This window comes from Lissotriton helveticus, chromosome 7, assembly GCF_964261635.1.
Source record: "Lissotriton helveticus chromosome 7, aLisHel1.1, whole genome shotgun sequence".
Taxonomy (NCBI): Eukaryota; Metazoa; Chordata; class Amphibia; order Caudata; family Salamandridae; genus Lissotriton; species Lissotriton helveticus.
This window is the reverse complement of record NC_136068.1, coordinates 28,168,413-28,188,894: the sequence shown is the minus strand read 5'-3', so window position 1 is coordinate 28,188,894 and position 20,482 is coordinate 28,168,413. Positions and strand designations below refer to the sequence as shown.

The 20,482-nt window shown below is 43.9% G+C and overlaps 1 protein-coding gene across 4 annotated transcripts in view; it reads right to left on the bottom strand.

Annotated features, from left to right (window-relative positions):
- The window catches only part of LOC144767950 (cell adhesion molecule CEACAM5-like), a 400,000-nt gene that overhangs the window by 20,625 nt on the left and 358,893 nt on the right, over positions 1–20,482 (bottom strand). For all 4 annotated transcript variants that reach the window (XR_013598392.1, XR_013598393.1, XM_078651302.1 and 1 more), the window contains exons 7-8: positions 10,836–10,971; positions 4,907–4,950 (exon numbers count right to left, since the gene is read on the bottom strand). Coding sequence is in view for 2 of the 4 variants with exons in the window: in XM_078651302.1 (XP_078507428.1) it covers positions 4,907–4,950; positions 10,836–10,971 (180 nt within the window). In the remaining 2 variants the exon portion in view is untranslated. The remainder of the gene's footprint in view (positions 1–4,906; positions 4,951–10,835; positions 10,972–20,482) is intronic.

Here is a 20,482-nt window from a genome sequence, read left to right as displayed (position 1 = left end):
CAGTTATGGGGACAAGTCAGAGTCTCATCTTGTAAGAAACATCTGGAAGCTGTCAGCATAGAGTGACACTAAATGAAATAAGTCTAAATCCTTCCTTTAGACCTATTTCAATATTACCATACTGGTGTAAGTTTACAGGAAAAACGTCATTTACTCAGCGGGAGGATAAACCCAGTCCAGAGTCATCTCAGGCAAGACTCAGGCTGGAAGAAGTACAGGACTAGTAATGGTCTCTGACCTTGATGACCTTCTTAGATAAGATAGAGGTGAGGTGAGGTCAGCGTCATCCTTATGGGTCACTCAACACGAAACCCTACTCACTGATCAAGAACGGTTGGCTTTCCTAGCTCTCTTGTAAGTGGACTCACCTCTTTTCAGCTAGTTAGGTCCTGTACCCGTTTTGAACCCAGGGCCAAACCATTAAACATTTTCAGGGTCTTTTCTGACCCTTTATTATTTACCATCTATATGCTTCTCTTCACCCTCCTCGTGAAGCAACCGCAGGGAATATATTACCTATTTGCTGATGACACCCCGTTCATTTGGGGATCTTCCCGCAAACACTGAAACATTGTGGTGATGAGTCTTTCACACTGAATTCCACATTCTAAGCTCCATTGCTAAAGGGTGTGGAATGCAAGGAGAAAGATAACCAAGGGAAGATTCTGTTTAGATCAGGTGGAGACTGGCGGCTGTTGAGACTGTGGCCAATAAACCAATTCTTCTACAATCAACTGTCTTTGGTGTGATTTGTGAATACTTCCACAAACATCCTCAATGTCCCTCAGACTTTCTTGAACACATTGGTGAATGTCATTGAGTTACATGAAACGGAACCATTTGAACTCAGAGCGGCCAGTTACTTCAGCAGGTAGCATAACATCTCCATTTTTACAGAGGCCAGAAGCTATGGGGCCATGCCCACCCCCTCCTAAATCATTCACAATCTTGGGAGGTGGACCGGTGACAATCTATCGCTAGAGACACAGATTTCCAAAGCTGCAGCACCTGCTTTCTCCAAAGGAAGACAATGTGCCGAACTCTTCCTTATACAGACAAGACTTTCCATGTCCCTATTGTCAGTGCTCTTATCCAGGCTTGACTGGACGATGGAAATGTGATGTATCTATCTACCTCTCAAACAGCAAAGACTCTTCCTCAGGTGATCCACAACGTAGCTGCCCAACTCATCAAAATTGCACCAAAGTGCCAACACCTCACCTCAGAATTAAAACACCTCCCCTGGCCTCCTATCAGGAGCACAGTACTCTTCTAGCCTATAGTCAAGGTCCACAGAGCTATGAACCAGGGCATAACATATATTTATGGTTGTCTCCTTTGGGTTGCATAAACCTGCTAGGATTCTTTTGACCACTAAATGTTCCCAGAATTAGAGCAGCTTGTTCAGTTGAACATGCCTTCTCTGTTGAAGCAGATAAGACATGGAACTCTCTTCTATTATTTAGTCGAAGAGAACCTACTTCAGTTGTGGCTGGCTTGTACAAAGGGTGGTGAGGCACAAAAAAATGATTAAAAAAGACTGAACTTCTGTCTTGCAGCACGACGTCCGCCTCCCTCGGGTGTCTTCTCACGGAAGCTCCAGATGCAGGTCACTGCACTACCCAAATCTGGTGCTGCTTTCACAGTATGAAACCAGCACCAGGATTGGACAGAGCAGGCTCTCCCAAGGCTCCTAAGAGCACAGAAGGCCTGCACTTTCTCTAACCAAGCTGTCTAAGACAGCTAGGTTAGAGAACTTTAAAATGCTCATATCTGGCTGGCTGGCTGACCCAAGATGGCTAGCCAAAATAGACATGTACATTTTGAAGTGCATAGCTCTCTCCTACTGCCACTCGGCAGCGCAGGCCACTTAGTTCAGGATGGGTTGATGTAAAATAAACGTTATTACTGTTTTATTTTTCAGCTTTGGGGCTTATGACCCCTGAAAACTCTTAATCAGTTCAGATACCTGTGGAATTTTTTTTTGCTGAACAGGTAACAGATCTGGCTTTTGAAGCTTGTGTTAGGTTTCAGTTATCAAGCACCATGAAAGTTGAGTACACATGTGCTAAAGAAATAACTGGTAAAAATAGCATATCATATCATGAAATACATAGACACACAAACAAGGGACAGACAATGACTGACATCTGACTTCCTAAAATCTTTGTCCCAATAATATTCAATTATTTTTAGTCATGGATTGATCAGCCATTGATCACCTGACAGTGTCTTTTAAAATTGATAAGTTCCGTCCTCAGGTCATCTAATAAAAGTCCAAAAACGTAATAGATGAAAGTGTTCACCATTGGCTTTAACACATCTGTTAATGGAACAATGACGCGTTCTTGTCCCCCTAGAACCGAGGAGAGGATGCAAATGTACAATACGTACCGGGAAGAAGCATATGAAGTCTTAGTCCCCATTAGGGAGGCTTTTTAACTCACCATCCCACAGCTACCATCTGGAGTACTTGTGTATAAGTATTACAGAAGTGGCCACAACTACCAAGGACAACACTAGAGTTGAATCTGTCAAAAGATGCATCTAAGATCCTCTGATAGGTTTTGATACGTTCTTTGATGGCACCCCTCAGAGTGGCAGGGATTGCATTTTTAAACTCCCTGGTGGAAGAATTTAGCTAACTTGCCAACACAAATTATAAATCCAGTTGATCTGCCATCCATACACCTCCCCCTGAGCATACACTCTAGGAAGTTTTTCTTGGTAACAATCAGTCCTACAAGATGAGTTCAGGGACACAGTGGAACTCCAAACCCTCTTTATTAATGAATAACTTACTCAAAGGTGGCAATAAAACATGACATGTATTTTAAAGTGTTAATTTTAAAGTCTAAGAGCATAAACAGCGACCGTCTGAAGGCCACGTCTTCTCGCTGATGCCATCGTCTAAAGTTGACGCTGCAGCTGGCGTGACTTCAGCCTCGACAATACTGGCGCGAAGACCCTCTCTAATACCTTGTACCTTGGTTTTTATAGGATCTGATTATCAATCGTATCTTATACTTTGAAAACAATGTGGGACTAGCAGACCCTATTCCAACAAAAAGACAAAACAACCCTGGTGCCAAAGGTGTTCACTTGGTTCTCGTAATGATAAAAGAAGATGCACAGGGTGCAGAGATTTCTAGTGTTTCTACTCATGATTGAAAACCTCCCACTTTCTAAGAAAGAACTACAAGAGTCAGAAAAACACAGGGTTTGGAGTCTGTAGGGACAAAATGATGGGAATGCCAGAGCGTTCACAACAGTTTTGCCTGCTGATGCCAGCAAACTGATGAAGCACAGAGGACTTGCTTTCAGCTCTATCATAACTGAACTGGTACCAGTGAATCTGAGGGTTGCAGTGGGCAAACTGTGTGCTGTCTACATCTTTATGACAGTAGGAGATTCTGAATTTAGACTTAAGAAAAGTGTAAAGTCAATAGGAGTGGTCTTAGATAATCACCTTAACATGGAAGATCAAGCAAACACTCTTAGCTGTAGTTTGTGTCAGATGCAGTTGGACTAAAAAGGAGGATGCACCCAAGAAGCACAAGAGCACGCTTGAGAAAATTCAAAATTCCACCTTGAGGGTTGTTTCTTGTGTCAAACTTCAGGAGCACAGTTAAGTTTAGGTTCTGCTGGTTTCCTACAAATTTCAGCAGACAGCGCTGGCAGGCAGGCAGCTACAGGGAGCACAGGTGACGCGGTGGAATGTCCTAAAGCTGGAATTAAGGAATGTCTCATCCATAAAGAGGTTCAGAAAAACGTACAACTTTTCTGTTCTAGTGAGATCTGAGATTGGAAACTGTACCAGAGCCTGAATACTTCCAGGTTTAGGCACCTTATGAATGGACTTGACTCAGACTAGCAGCTTCTGTGTAAACATTGGCTCCTCCTTTCTCTGGCAATGGAAACCAGTTGAGCTTGTCTTCGGAGGGTGTGAATGAGGTAAAAAAGGATGGCTGAACAAACACGTTACCTTCCCTGCTGGTGCAAGTTGCAAGTGATGTAAGAGGACGGGGTATAAGGGGCTTGGAGCCTGAGGGAGGGGATACCTGAGACTTCCAGCTTCTCATGGAGACTTTGTTGCACTAGATGAGGATCCAGCAATAAATTCACTTTTTGTACAGCAAACGTGTATTCTGGCCTGAGTGTGAAACAGTGTGAGAGTGTGGAGTGGGTCAGGGGCCAGTGGGTCAGAGGTCAAGGGTGAGTGGGTCAGGGGTGAGCGGGTCAGGTGAAGAAGGTCTATCCGGGCACCATCCCGAGGCCCCAGTCTATGTTTCATCTCTCCTAGTACACCTTGTCCTTCTGGATTGTGACTGTCATGACTGTTTCTTAGAGTGTTTCATGAAAATATCAATATACAAACAACTGATGGCTGAAATGTCTGTGCTTACAGAAGCTTTTGAGGCACCGATTTTGTCTAAGAAGGCAAGTGGTTGGCTATGGGGAAGTTACAGACTCGAATTACGCTGCTCACCATCTGCTCCAACAAAAGATCAGACAAGAGTCTTCAAACATTGACCTGTGCACCCATGGTGTCCGACTACTCTGCAAACACAACACCATGCACTTGTTCACTCTATAGTGTAGCGCACATCTGATAATGTGCCTTGATGCCCCTCCAAAGGTTTGAAGCACTATACAAATGTCAACACAGTTACTTCTGTTCTACTGACAATTAAGACACTTGGACACGAACCTACCATGGGAAGAGTGTAGGATTAACATTGTCCTGAACATAGCTTTGTATGGCCAGATTTTGCTTCTTGTATCAGACCCCACAGAGACAAAGCTTCAGAAGAAGAACTGTCCTTTCTGAAAACTTATCTGGGCCCTTGGAGCTCAGAATCTGAAGCGGCCCCATTTTTTAACTTTGTTTATTTTCTGTACTTACTGTTGTTGGATGCCATTTCAGTAGAATCCCTCGAAGTTGCGGCCCTAAAGGAAGAGAGACGAGAGATAATCATCACTGGACACTACTGAGACAGATGGACATCATACAAAGGGTAAGCCACATGTATTAAAGTTTAGTGGAGAGAGGACACAGCCCTACAGAGAGCTGTGAACACTGGATCCTGAGAAGAATCTCTGGATTAAGGTTCTTAGTGGGGCACAAGCAGAAAAGTAGAAGATTTACAGCTATTGAGAAGGCCATACAGTTAAGAAATAAAATATCTTCATGCTGCAAACAAACTTTAGTAAAAAGTCAAAAAAATATTAAGACAAATATCATAAAAACAAAGTAAAGTCAATCAAAAGATCAGACAGTATAAAAAAATCAAAAACGGTTTCATATTAAAACACTGATAATGGACATTAAATGCGATCAAACTCACACTGCAAATGTGTATGTGAATAATGTGAATAAAGTAGGAGGAGTGTTTCTAAAAAATGTCCGCCAGAACCAGTAGCAGAGATACTTTGACGAGAAGTTCTGAAAGGGGCAGCACTTTCTCCTGAGACTTCAGTCAGCTTTACCCAGATGAATGGAAATTCCATAACACTGATTAAAGGTGCCAAAAATAACCAGTTCAAACCGATCCACGTAAATTCTACACAACTTCTCCAGTACTCCAGATGTTATGAAGGGGTGTAGGTACCCTTACCTCATTGGTGTGACAATGGTGTACCCTTACCTCATCGGTGTGACAATGGTGTACACTTACCTCAGCTGTGTGACAGTGGTGTACCCTTACCTCAGCTGTGTGACAATGGTGTACCCTTACCTCAGCTGTGTGACAGTGGTGTACCCTTACCTCATCGGTGTGACAATGGTGTACCCTTTCCTCAGCAGTGTGGCGATGGTGTACCCTTAAGTCAGCAGTGTGACAATGGTGTACCCTTACCTCAGCCTTGTGACAGTGGTGTACCCTTACCTCAGCCTTGTGACAGTGGTGTACCCTTACCTCAGCCTTGTGACAATGGTGTACCCTTTCCTCAGCCGTGTGACAATGGTGTACCCTTACCTCATCGGTGTGACAATGGTGTACCCTTACCTCAGCTGTGTGACAATGGTGTACCCTTACCTCAGCTGTGTGACAGTGGTGTACCCTTACCTCATCGGTGTGACAATGGTGTACCCTTACCTCAGCAGTGTGGCAATGGTGTACCCTTAAGTCAGCAGTGTGACAATGGTGTACCCTTACCTCAGCCTTGTGACAGTGGTGTACCCTTACCTCAGCCTTGTGACAGTGGTGTACCCTTACCTCAGCCTTGTGACAATGGTGTACCCTTTCCGCAGCCGTGTGACAATGGTGTACCCTTACCTCATCGGTGTGACAATGGTGTACCCTTACCTCATCGGTGTGACAATGGTTATTCTTACCTCAGCTGTGGGACAGTGGTGTACTCTTACCTCATCGGTGTGACAATGGTGTACCATTAAGTCAGCAGTGTGACAATGGTGTACCCTCACCTCAGCCTTGTGGCAATAGTGTACCCTTACCTCAGCTGTGCGGCACTCTCTCCTGTTCCCCAGTACATTTTCTTCCCTGCCTCGTTCGGCCCACAAAGCCTCCAATGAGATCTCCATCCCTATAGACCCTTTTCATCCAGTCCCCCTGCAATGCTCGACCCCAGGAAAGCACTGAGGACTCAAGTCCTCCACAGCAAATGCACCACAGAGAAGTCACACTTGGCAGTCATCTGGTTGTCATTGGGGTGCCTTATGGAAACGCCGCAACCAGGAAAAGGGACACGAGAGAACCTCCAGAAGCAGCTGAAACCAGGACTGAGTACAATTCAAATACTCCTGCACAGCACATGTAAGAGGGGAAGCAATGACACAACTGAGTCTGACAAATGAATACATCAGACTAGTTTCACACTTCAATGACAGGGAAAGATCTGAGCAGTGCGTGGGAAAATGTTGAACAAATCAAAATATGTGATCTTGGAGAAGTGACCTAGGAATCAGATGAGCTCTCTTCTCCAGGGATTGTCTGCAGCTGAAGTTCAAAGCCACCGATAATGAAAGTTGTAAGGGAGAGACAATATCTTCAACAGAGGAACCCTCCTTTTGGACCCACCTATACCTATAATTGTGGACACTGACATGCAGCAGTGATTGGTAATGGAAATAATACTGAGTGGAAGCACTAGAGTTTCCCAAGCTTGTAAATCCAACATAGCGTTTCGATAAGTGCTCTAAAATTACAAATTACAATTTCTAGGGGGAACAGATGCATTGTTCCATCAGAGTATCCAGTGTTAATGCTCCTAACTGACTGTAAATGGCAGTGCATCAACATTCGCTATGTTGTAGAGATGAGCAGATGTGGAGTTAACAATAGTAAATCTACACTTATCGCGATATTCTTGGAGGGTGATATTTTTGCCCTTGGTATTCTGACATGACCCAGGTGGCTTGTGACTGATATACTGCCAAAGAGATTGTTTTGGCACCAGTGATGGTCCTGAACCAACACACTGGACATTAACTCTGAGTTCCCATCAGAAATAATTGAAAATAGAGGATTTATCTGGGAAAAGGGTGCATCAAACATGAAGAAAAGGTTTGTTATGTTTATTTAAAACAGATTTGTAATAATATAACCCCACTTCAAGCTTGGTTCCTTTTGATGGCATCTCAAGCCGGTTGATAGTAATTGAAGAAACTTACTCCATCCTAACCATACCTCTGCTATACTTTACATCCATGGCAGTCAGCTGCTTGTGGAGAGCTGTGGGACACCAGGAGCTGTGCCTTCACTGTGTAACAACGCTACCTCACTGCAGACGTGCAGGGTTAGCTCCAGAGTCAGGGTTTCAGCTCATCAATCGGGAAAAACTCTTGGCCAATAAATCAATCGATCTGTATTTGTACAGCGCTGCTATTCACCCGTGAGGGTATCCAGGTGCTAGGTTAATGGTGTCAGTCAAAAAGCCAGGGTTTGAGTCTGCTCTTGAATTCCTCCAGAGAGGGTGCTGTCCACAGGGGGAGGTAAGGTCGTTCCAGGGTTTGGCAGCGAGGTAGGAATATGTACCAGCAATGGTAATAAATATACCTGTTATCCATATGTTTATGTGCCCACAGTTGCCGCCAGTGCTGTATGCCCATGATGTAAAGTGGTCCTGCCACACTTGAGCAGTGGGATAACATTACAATACTGTAAATCTGGGACAAGGGTACACACCAAGGCACACACGTTTAAGAATCCAGCATCTCTGTAAGTGGTTTCCTATTGGGAACAGGTGGGATGATGAACACAAACCATGGGGGGACTCAAGTGGATTCATGTGAAGAGGGTCACTGATGGCTCTGTGTGTACAGCATCGCAAGGCATGCTAGGTATTTCCGAAATCAGCGGGGTCCTTGTAACAGAGTCTGGCAAGGGCTTCGCATTTTGACTTTCTCAGGAGCCCCGGCGCTTTTGACCTCACACCCCGGGCTGAGGAAACGTTCTTGAGATTTTCTGTTTGTGTTATAGAACCTCACTCTTTGCTATGCAGAAGCATTTGGTTGACCTCAGCCTTGGCCAAGCTACAGAGTACGCTTTATTCAAGCTGTCTAAGGCTCTGTCCTGGTGTCAGATTGAAGAGGAACCGGAGCTCTGCTAAGTCATCACCTGACAGGGACATTGATGTCACCCAGACCAAGTCATATCTAAGATATTAAACTACTCAAATGATGGTCCAATGACTCTGGGTGTAACCATCACACTTGTCTGCTGATTCTAAATAAGCCTTAGAGTATTTTGAAATATATTTAATATTTTTATATTATGCAGCAGTGTCAGCCTTTCCAGCACAATCCAAAAAGAACAGATGATGGGTGGAGTGCTGAACCTCACCCATTTACCCCGCGTCAAGAGATCTGGGTTTAATCAATCATTCTTTTTCTCACTATGCCATTACAGTTTCAACACAGACATATGGAAATCAGTCTTGACCCTGCTTCCCATGCGAACAATACAGCCCAAACTGCCAGGCCAGGTCCTCCTTGGACTAGAAACAAGCATCCTGGTATCGGTTTCGGGGTATCACCCCTCATTAGCCAGGCTAGACTGAATCCAGTGGACCCACATCTGGGCATACTCTTGAGGAGCAGGGTCAATACTCATTTGCAAATGGCTGGGTCAATACAGGAGTGGCATGGCGAGCAAAAGAATGATAGAGTTAACCAAGATCTTTTGACTGGGGGGTGAATGTTTGATTTGTTCCGCATTCCATCTATCATTTGTATCTCTTTTGCTTTCTCACCCTAAGTGCGCCGGATATGCCCAGGTGTGGGTTCCGTGCTCACTGTGCCACTGAATTCAAGCTAGCCTGGCTGATGAGGGGTCATACCCCGAAAGCGGATTATAGGATGCTTGTTTCAGGCCCAGGGAAGACCTGGCTTGGCAGTTTAGACTGGAATATTCCCACGAGGAGCAGAGTCAAGACTAGTTTCCATATGGCTGGGTCTGTACTGGGTTGGCATGGTGAGCAAAAGAACAATGGATTTAACCCAGATCTCTTGACTGGGAGTGAATGTTTCATTTGTTCTGCATTCCATCCATCATTTGTGTGTCTTTCGCTTTCCAGCACAATCTGTCTGTTGACATGAAGTGAAAAGGAGCAACAGAAATGTCCTGAGCATTCAGAAAGTCAATCATCAATTTGGAAGTGTGTAAAGTTAAATTTCTCTTTATTCCTTTGCCCAACTTGTGGTCTTCAGTTATAAACACAAAGTACATGTAGTCTTGAAAAGGACAACTAACACATGTTTCGTATTAGGGCAATCAACTTCCTCAGGGCTGCACTGAGGAAGTTGATAGTGAATATGCCGCAAGACCACGAGTTGGACAAAGCAATACAGAGAAATTGAACTTCACACACTTCTAAATTGATGATTGACATTCTGAGAGCTCAGGACATTTTCTGTTGTTCATTAATACGCCTACCTCTGTCACAGGGGTTGAGTTTTAAGGTTGTCCGGTAGCTGACCTTGGTTCTAGAGCACCAATGGAATACACAAGTAATTTACTTTGGTTCCTTGACTACTGGTTGAGCGCTGGCTAATAGCCTAGCTACCTTTCTCTGTTTTTGGACATAAAGCAAGAAGGCTCAATTCTCTCAGAGGGAACAGAGACGTTCTTGTGGACACAAAGAGATCAGGGGAATAAAGGAGCTTGCTCATTCCAGCTTAAAACATAAACCTTCTCTGTAAGGGTGAGCAAAAAGCAGGGTAACCCTAGCTAATGCATCTAAGCAGTGTATGACTTAGGGAATCAAAGGGGAGTGGCAGAAGCAGGTATTAAAGGTTAGGAAGAGGGGTATGATTTAACACCTTGACTGCTAGCGGTTTTCCCGCTGTGTGCTGGGTTTTCCCAAATCCAGAGTAACATGACGAGCTCAGCTCGTCATCAGCATACGAGCGCCGTAGCTGATGACGAGCTAAGCTCGTCATCAGCATCGAAGGGGTTAAGGGGAGTAAATATGGAGGCTGGAGACAGACCCTGAAGACAATGGGAATGGGAGTTAATCCCAAGAAGGAAACACTGAGGAGGGGCTAGATAGATATCCTGAAGAAGAAGGGAGAGGGGGGTTAATCACTGGAAGGAAACACTGAGGAAGGGCTGGAGACCCCGAAGATTAAGGGAATGGACATTAATTCCAGGAAGGAAATGCTGAGTAAGAGCTAGACACAGAGCCTGGAGATGATGGTAGATGGGTTTAATAATCCCAGAGAAAGAATACTGAGGAAGGGCTGGAGACAGAGCATGAAGACGAAAGTTGATGGATATGAATCCCAAAAAGGAAACTGAGGAAGAGCTGGAAATCATTGTTAGATTGAAACCACAGATGGAGATATCTTGGTAAAAGTCTCTATGCACACTTACCCTGAGGCAGGCTTCTTTATCACAAAGATGTAAACCAGCACACACACAATGATGACCACCGCTAGCACGCCAATCACAATGCCAACAATAGCTCCAGCTGAGAGACCTCCAGTGTTATCTGGGGATGGGTCTGTTCCTGAAATAAAAAGAGAGGGGAAGAGTCACAAAATCATATGTTGCTATGTTTCAATATATGCTTCTGTAAGGGAGTTCTGTACACACCATCCTTGAGTGTACCGGCGCTTCAGGACTCTCATGTGCAACCACAACTCTGTAATCTTTGCCCCTTTTATCAACACCTACTGTCACATAACCATTAACGTGACACAGTGAAAGAGCAAGGGATGTACACTGTGGTGCTCCACATGATTTGGAGTACAAAGGCAGCAAATGTTGTCCTTGTTAACGTGTGTGCATGTAAGGGCACACCCGATGGTGCTCCAGGTGAGTGGGAGTATAACACTGCATATTCTGACATTATAAACATGAGTGTGTGTGTGTGTGTTTGTGTATGCGCTGCAATGTATGGCCGTCCACATGAGAGAGGGTACAAACAGTAGGTTCTCTGATCCTCCACCTTCTCTTCCAGTCTTAAAAACTTGGAACTCACAATTACAATAAAACTTTTATGCCCTCTGTGTATGTGAGAGCACCGGACTGGACTACTAATGTGTAAATAACCACAGGATTTCATTCCCTATTTTATGTGCAGGAACCTATCCCAGTGATGGTGGTGTTCTGCTTTTAGAGTACAGTGTATGTCTAAGACAGACAAGACCCCACCCCGTGCAAAAAAGCTGCATCAGCCTCCTTGCTGAAGACCAACTTGCACACATCACCCAGAGCAGAAGATGATAATGTCTTATTACAACACCCTGCCAGCAGCACAAGACAGATATCCAATGCAAGACCAGCAAGGGTTCCATGGCCCTGGGGTAAACAAGAAGCATGGGAACTCTGGACCTCCTGGTGGGTAGTAAAAGATATGCGTAATTCCGGGGCTTAACACAATCCCTTGTGGCACTGTGTGGGCCCGCAACCTGTCAATGGGCCCCAACCCTTGAGGGGCCATAATTCAGACAAAGGCAATGAATATCTGTTACATATGGGAAACTCAGGGGCCCTCATCACACTCTGCAGGGGGGAGGGCTCCATCATTTCCGTTACGCAACTGGCATAACTAGGGTACAGTTGCCACTCATCCCCCTGGGGTTTGGTGCTACTGCATCTGCTGGTCTAACTAGAGCTACAATATTGATATCCCATACTTTCTTTGTCAGACAGAGAGCCCATCCTCACTACAGTAAGGCCCTGAGGACATAAGAGATAAACGCATATAGATTTTGGGCTCTTTAAGACACCATTCTCTTGCAGTCTCCTACCTCACAACACAAGCACTTCAGCACAACTAGCCGCCTGAAGAAACAATTAACAGGTAAAATGATCAAAGCCCCATGTTTGAGAGTATATTTATCTTCAACACTCCCATAACATGATGGATCTCACACCAGAGAGAGCTGCAAAGCATCCTTCTAACCCCAGCCTCAGCAGAGATCCCAACTGTACAAAGTGTATGGCTTTATCATCGGTTCGGCCATCTTGGCATGGAATCATCACAAGTTGAATAATCATGGCCTTTCAAATTTAGAAACGCACAATCAGCCATTACAAAAGGTTTTGATAATCCAGTCATCCATGGAGATGAAAGGGGCCCTGCAATCGTCATGTATTGCAAGGCTTTCTATACCTCCTGCACCAATGAGGCAGAGAGAGTCACCGAACACACATTAATGTCCAGTCTCAGTGGCCTCTCTCCTTTGTTGAACGCCGCATGGCCAAGTTTCTGCAGGTTGAAAAAAACATTCTCTGGAACTAGGACCACCCCAAACGGAAGTAATTAATTGTAAAAAAAAATCATCTTGCATTCTAGGAGACTGCTGGGTGTCATTACTATAACAATTTTTACTTTCCTAAACCTTTTTTCCCAATAGAATTTCTTTCACAACTTCAATTCATCTTATCTTTGCTTCTCTCATCTATCCACAACATCGAATGCCTTTTTAAAGTAATCACCCTTATACTATTTATAAATGCTGTTGATTATTTGAAATGAAAAATAAATAAACTAATAACATTATTCTAAAACGAAATATTATTTAATTTTTAAACATACTTGTTCAATTTACTTAATTAATATAAGCAGACGCTACGTGAACGTCAGGATGAACTTAAAAACCAGGCCTGGGAACCCCTAGTAAAGGCAAGCTCCACAAGGGATAGCATCTCTTTTTGGAAGGAGATCAACGCCCCTTTTTTCTCCTCGGATAACAAGGTAGATTCGATGGAGATTGCCATAATGGAAGATGCCTGGGTTGATCATTTCACCTCCCTATATAAAAAAGAGGCAATAATTATGACCCCAGAACACAACACTAATAAAAGGAAGAACTCGCAAATGGCGTCACAAGATAGCTTCCCTTTAAATATAGTTTTCACTCCTCCTGAGGTCGAATTAGCAATCTCACAGAGTGCAAATTTAAAAGCTCCCGGCCCAGATGGAGTCCCTACTGACTTGTTTAAAGGCAATGTAGAACTGTGGGCTCCATTATTAGCAAATGTACTAAATGCGTATAGCATAATAGGATTTCCTGACTCATGGCATGAAGCCATAATTATTCCAATATTTAAGAAGGGGAATAGACAGGACCCAAAATGCTACCGCCCCATCTCCCTGCTGGATACACTAATGAAAGTGGCAGGTAGAATATTGCTAACCAAACTCCAAACTTGGTCCAAAAATAAAGGGATCCTTTCTAAACTACAGTATGGCTTCAAAACTGGAGTTGGTACTGTAGAGCAGGGTTTAAATTTGAGTCTAATAATAAATAAGTACATTAGCAAGAAGCAAGGGAATCTCTTCCTCACTTTTGTCGACTTATCCTCGGCTTTTGACTGCCTTGATCACGCTGTGCTGTGGAAAACTCTGGGCAAGCTGGGAATAGATAAAAACATCCTACATTTTATCCAGGAACTATACAGAGATGCCGGGGCAGCGGTAAGATATGGTAAAAATGGCGAGCGAACAAAAAAATTCCCCATAGCGAAGGGTGTTCGCCAGGGCTGCATCCTCGCGCCATTCCTTTTTAATTTATATATCAACGAGATAGCAGATGTTTTAAGTGATCTTAAAGTGGATTATCCTAAAATAAATGGTTCTCCAGTATCCTTATTATTGTATGCTGACGACGCTGTGATTATGGCGCGTACACAGCTAGGTCTTCAGAAAGCTATAACAGGTTTCTCATCTTTTATGTCCATGAGAGGCTTAAAAATAAACGAGGGAAAAACATTCACAATGTCATGCTCTCTGAGGAAAAACATACCAGACTGCAAAACCTTTGTAAATAGCAGTAAGATAGCGATGACCAAAACCTTTTCCTATTTAGGAATTATATTTAATAACAAGGGAACATGGTCACCAGCAATAACCTCTAGGAACCTAGCCATTGCCCGTACAATAGGCGCTCTTAAACACTTTGCAAAGAGACTGGGCAGGAAACCCGTGAACATATTACTGAAGGTATATGCTGCCAAATGCGTGTCTACCGCCGTATATGGGGCGGGTATATGGGGTATAGCAGATAGCACGCAGATCCAAACAGCTGAAAATGCTTTCCTTAAATACCTACTCTCAGTTCCACGCTCCACGTCTACAACTGTGTGTCACAACGAACTGGACAGAGTCCATATCACAGACCTGATAAGAATAGCACCAGTAATGTTGTGGTTCAAGATTTGGACATGTGAGGACACAGGGTTTAATAGGGAAGTAATTAATGACTGTCTAACCTATTCTGCGTCTACCAAACAACCATGGCTAGCCTATGTGAAAAAGTTTCTTCTCTCTATTGGTAAACCAGATCTTTATTTAAATCCTACAACATGCGCACAAATAACAAAAAAATCTCTAAAAATGGCATGTTTAGATCTACTGGCGGAACGAAGATGGTACTTAGACGGGCACAAATCCACCATAGTAGCTCATCGCAACATCTTACATGGTCCGGGTATTCATGCTTATTTAGCACCAATCTATTCATGTTACCATAGAATGCTCTTGACCAGAATGAGGACGGAGTCGTTCTATAGGCTTGTATCCTTCCCCACTACAAATGACTGGTCTGTAGTTATGGAAAATTGCCCGTGCGATGATCTATCCAGACAGTCAAATATACATTGTATATTTTTCTGTAAGTATTATCAGTGGGGGAGATAAAGATACCTGTTACCACTGTTAAAGTCATGGGGTGTAAGAACTTGTAAAACTGCACTGTTCCGACTATATATGTTACAAGATGAAGTTACCATAGTGACAGCGATAACATTTCTGACGTTTACTGTAAAATGTAGGGGGACCATGGGAAATGTATAGGACTTCTTGGATAAATATAAAACTGAAAATTCGTATTATAATGTTCCTCATAAACACCGGATAATACGTACACAGTAGTAGACTGTATGAATTCCAAGAGTCTTGTAAATGATTTTTAGAACTTTTTACATATGCAACTTAATGAATTTTATCTATTTTAATCTATTTTAGCCTGATGACATGTTTTATTGTAAGAAATTCATTTTGTATATGAGAAAAATTGTTTATTTTGTTTTTCGCTTTGTATCTGTATGTCATGCTTTTATGGTTTTTTGTTAAAATACCGAATAAAGCTATCTTGAATTGAATTGAATTGACTTAATTAATACAAATTCTGAAACTGAAACTAAACATAACTACATTAATAAACTTTATTTCTTCAATTATTTCATTTTCTTAAAACAAACACTAAAGTATATTTGATATGTAAGTTGTTTTATTTATAGTTTGTGTAGGAAGCTGGCTCTGTATATACTACGAAGTACAAAAGGTACCAGGCTGTTCCTAAATAGGGTGAAGGTTGTCAATGGGTGACTAGTACATGTCGTGGATAGACGTGTGGGTATCCACTGTGTTGGATATAATGGCCTCACACACCCTTGCAGGTGTCATGCTTCATCATCAGCAATGCTCCTCGTTGGGTCGGCGGTGCAATACCCAACGGGCAACACCTCAAACAGGGGTTTCTTTGGCAGAGATCTTTTTCCAACTGCCGTATGGGTGAAGTGTGGGTGAGGGGCCAGTAGTATGTAGACGTGAGGAAGAAGTTAAAATTGGAGTAAAGGGTACCAGGATCAAGTTTATTCTAGCGGTCCCTTATTCCAAATTAAAATTGGAAAAATAGAATAGGCTCGTAGGGAAATAATGTCCCCTAGTGCGAGACTAGACTATAGAGATTATCAATCGGTCGACATGTTTCTCGCTGATAGTCCTTTGACTAGCGATTCCTCAGGACCAAGAAAAATAAACAAAAATTATGTGATTCATAGACTATCTACATTTTGCCCTTACCTGCTAGAGGACATTATCCAATTAGTGTAAAGGGTAAAAATACCTGTGTTGCGCTGTGATTGCCTATCTTGGTTGGGTGAGCTACAACAACAGCACCCAGCAGATAGAGCTACGGGTTCCACCTCTCAATTTTCAGGTTTTTAGTTCCGTGCTCTTGCTGAATGACCTACCCCTCTCTGCCCGGACCGGATAGATACTACGCCAAAGAGAGGTATAGTGTGCACAGAGGCCAGTGGAACCGCAAAGGTAGGCAGAGGTAAAGTTAGATAGATCTTACTCACACACTCAAAGACTGAACTTCAGACCAATTGGTTTTGTGTACAAATATTCTTTTAGTTATTTTATTTTTTAGAACCAAGCAAGCCTGGCACAGGTAAGTTGATAAATACTTTGCAGTAAATATACAGTTTGAAATGGTTACAGTTTGAATTACAGGTAATGCAAAACGTTGAAATGCTGTACATGTTCTTTGTATCGACTTTGCAATGAAAATTACAGGTAAGTTACTTTTACGTTACTTTTTAGATGACTTTTTAGATTAATTTTTCTACTTAGTGTGATATGCCTAGATATCACACTGGGACATTTCCCAGAGAAAAAGTAAGTAAAATCAGTTTTGCAAAATTGTTATTTTTCTGGTTTTCATACAAATCAACTCCACTTCAGAGAAAAACTGTCAATGGATTCCTGTGGGGAGAAATTAAGTTAACGGTCTTTGGAGATGAGCTTCTGGGGTTAGAACAAGGGTTTCCCCAGGGTCAAGGATGCACTCTTGTTACACCCTCAGCGGCACTAGGGCGGTTGTGTGCAGAGTACTGAGGCCCAATGTTATCCAATGAGGGATAGGGGGCCTCCGGTTGGTGGCTGCTGGCGAGCAGGCCACAAGGTTGTGGGAGCAAAGCCCCTGGTGTTAGGCTCAGGGCAAAGGGGGATCCGGTTTAGCACACAAAGTGCACCCGCAGTGGCGCAGAGCCGGCTGCGTGCAAGGTGCTGTTTTGGCATTGGGTGCGCTGTTGTTTTCAATGGGGATTTTCGGTTTTGGTTTTTAGCTGCAGGCTTGGTCCAGGAAGACTTCTAGGAGAAACCAACAGCTGGTCAGGTAAGTTGAGGGGCTCGGGACATAGGTGTACCTCAGGTTCCATTCTCCAGGGCTGCCAGGCCTTTGATGCTCCCCTGCCACAGATGGCTGTTCCTGGCCTGGGGAGGTGTTAACACCTCCGCCCAACAATGCTCCCTCTAATTTATTTCCTCTGTGTGCAGCAGTTCAGGGTCTCTGTGCTCTACAGCCATGGCTATGTGCGCTAGGAACCAGACCGCTCTTGTGTACAGCGCCAAATTTCACTCCAAACTTTTGCTTTTTAAAAAAACTGAAAAGACAGTGCATTGCCACACATACAACCCATGTTAAGGGGCTTAAGGCAGATTTGCAATTTGGATACACACGCCATGACATTAATTGGTTACACAGGCAGGTGCAATTCAAGTTTATAAAAGCACAAGACTCACTACCTACAATGAAGAGCAAAAAGCGGGATGCCAGAATTAGTTAAGAGGGTTGGAGGAGCCCCATATGCTGCATATGAAGGTGTCCAGGATCTCAGCAGCAGGCGCTAGACATGCATACCAGAATGATAGTAAGACAATCTTTTCCTAAATTGATATTGTGGCGTGGATACTTTCAGGTAGAGTCATCGTCATTCACATATCGAAGACCCAGTAAGCAAGGATGGCCACTGTTTTATTGAATAGGACATCGGCACACTTTACTATGTAGCATTGCTGAGTGCAGGCACGAGACAGAGACCCTAAACGCTCAGCTATTTGTATGTTTTGCACAGCACAGACTGGGTGTAAATGCGCTCCACACCGGTATTGTATGCAGTTGACACATGGTTATTTGTAGCATTTATTCAGTCTAGGTATATTTGGTCACAAGTATCACTAAAGGTGGTTGAAATGTCACTCATAATAACACTTAATTTATGAAAATGTCGCACATAGCAATCTAAAACCTTGGCAGCTATGACTTCATTGTTGGTGGAACTGGTAGGCAACGGACAATATAAAAAAAAAATTAGCTAAGAGCAGAGACATTTATTTTGTCCCAAAAAGCACACATTGCTTCTGGTGTGAACATGGGCTTCTATGGGAATTCTCAACGGTATATTATCAAGCCCATTATCGCCGCTTTAGCGGTGATAATTTTAACGCCGTTCTTGATAATATGCCCCTAGGTGTCCATACTGCTATGTTTTAAAGATTTCAATATGCTCTTTTAGATGAAGTTTTAATGTAAATCCCGTGTCTCCCACAACGACGTTTCTAACAAAAATGCACAACTGTTTTTATTTTCAGCACAGAGCTCACACAAAAAAAGAGAAATGATTAATGCTTTGGGTATGCTTTCTGTAGCCGCAGCTCCACCACCTCAGCAGGATTCAGCAACACCACTAAATCACAGCATCACTCAGTGCCACCTCAGCATCAGCACAGCACCATCTCAGCATCAGCACAGCACCTCCTCATCAGTGCACTACCACCAGTACAGCACCAGTACAGCACCGACTCAGCATCACTCACTACCACCGGACACCAGCACAGCACCATCTGAACACCACCAAAGCAACACTCACCACCACCTCAGTTTGAACAAGCACAACCCGAGTACCCCCTCCATCTAGAGTTCATTCATCACTTTGTGCACAAACTACCAATCCCTCTCTATCTTCTTTTCTGTCTATTTCATGCAGCTCTCACCACTATCTATTCACCATGTCACATAATTCCACTACACAAATACACTACACACCAAACCATTCTAACCCACACAGTTCCACAACTAACAGTTCCAGTTCAACCCACATAATTCCACTACAAACCAAACACATTACCAACTCCAATAGCTCTAACTCTCGTAAATGTGAAGCTATTGCATTGAGAATGTTTGTTCATCTTACAGCCTTTGCACGCAAGCACAACCTCAACATCATCTCCTACGCCGACGATACCCAACTGATCCTCTCCCTCACCAACGACCCCACCTCCGCCAGAGCCAGCTTCCAGGACGGAATGAAAGACATCGCAGACTGGATAAAGCTCAGCCGCCTGAAACTGAACTCAGACAAGACGGAAGTCCTCATCCTCGGCCCATCCATCTCTGCCTGGGACGACTCCTGGTGGCCCCCTGCTCTGGGCCCCCCACCCAAGCCCACGGACCACGCAAGCAACCTGGGCTTCATCCTTGACTCCTCCCCCACGATGGCCAGGCAAGTTAACGCCGTTACCTCCTCCTGCTTCAACACTCTCCGCATGCTCCGTAAGATCTTCCACTGGATCCCCACTGAAACCAGGAAAACGGTCACCCAGGCCCTCGTCACCAGCCGTCTGGACTACGGGAACGCCCTCTACACTGGGACCACCGCCAAACTACAGAAAAGACTCCAGCGCATCCAGAACGCCTCAGCACGACTCGAATTGGACATCCCCCGACACAGCCACATCTCCGCCCACCTGAAGAACCTGCACTGGCTCCCCGTCAGCAAAAGGATCACGTTCAGACTCCTCACCCATGCAACCAAGGCTCTCCACAACTTGGGCCCCGAATACCTCAACAACCGCCTCACGTTCTACACGCCAACCCACCAGTTCCGCTCCATCAGCCTCGCCCTCGTCACCGTCCCACGGATCCGCAGAACCACCACCGGAGGAAGATTCTTCACCTACCTGGCGGCCAAGACCTGGAACACCCTCCCCACCCACCTACGACTCACCCAGGACCATCTCTCCTTCAGGAAGCAACTCAAGACCTGGCTTTTCGAGCAGTAGCAGCCCCCCCCAGCGCCTTGAGACCCTAGCGGGTGAGTAGCGCACTTTACAAATACTCTTGATTGATTGATTGATTGATTAATTTCCATATCCATCTATCATAATATGTCAAACAGTACTGTAATAAATTAAAAAGACTGTCCAACATACAAGTTCAATAAATAAGCCTAGACTCCACCACTGGTAGTAATGGCACAAAATAGACAGGCTTAACTTAAGAAAAAGTGTGTAAAGTATTCGGCAATCAGAACCAAAGCAACTCCTTTATCAAATCATAATATAATAAGAATCTCACAACCAATTTCTAACAATAGAGTAAGCTATAAGTGAGGTACAACTTCTGTACAAATTAATAGCGAGTGGGTGGGGAAGACTACTG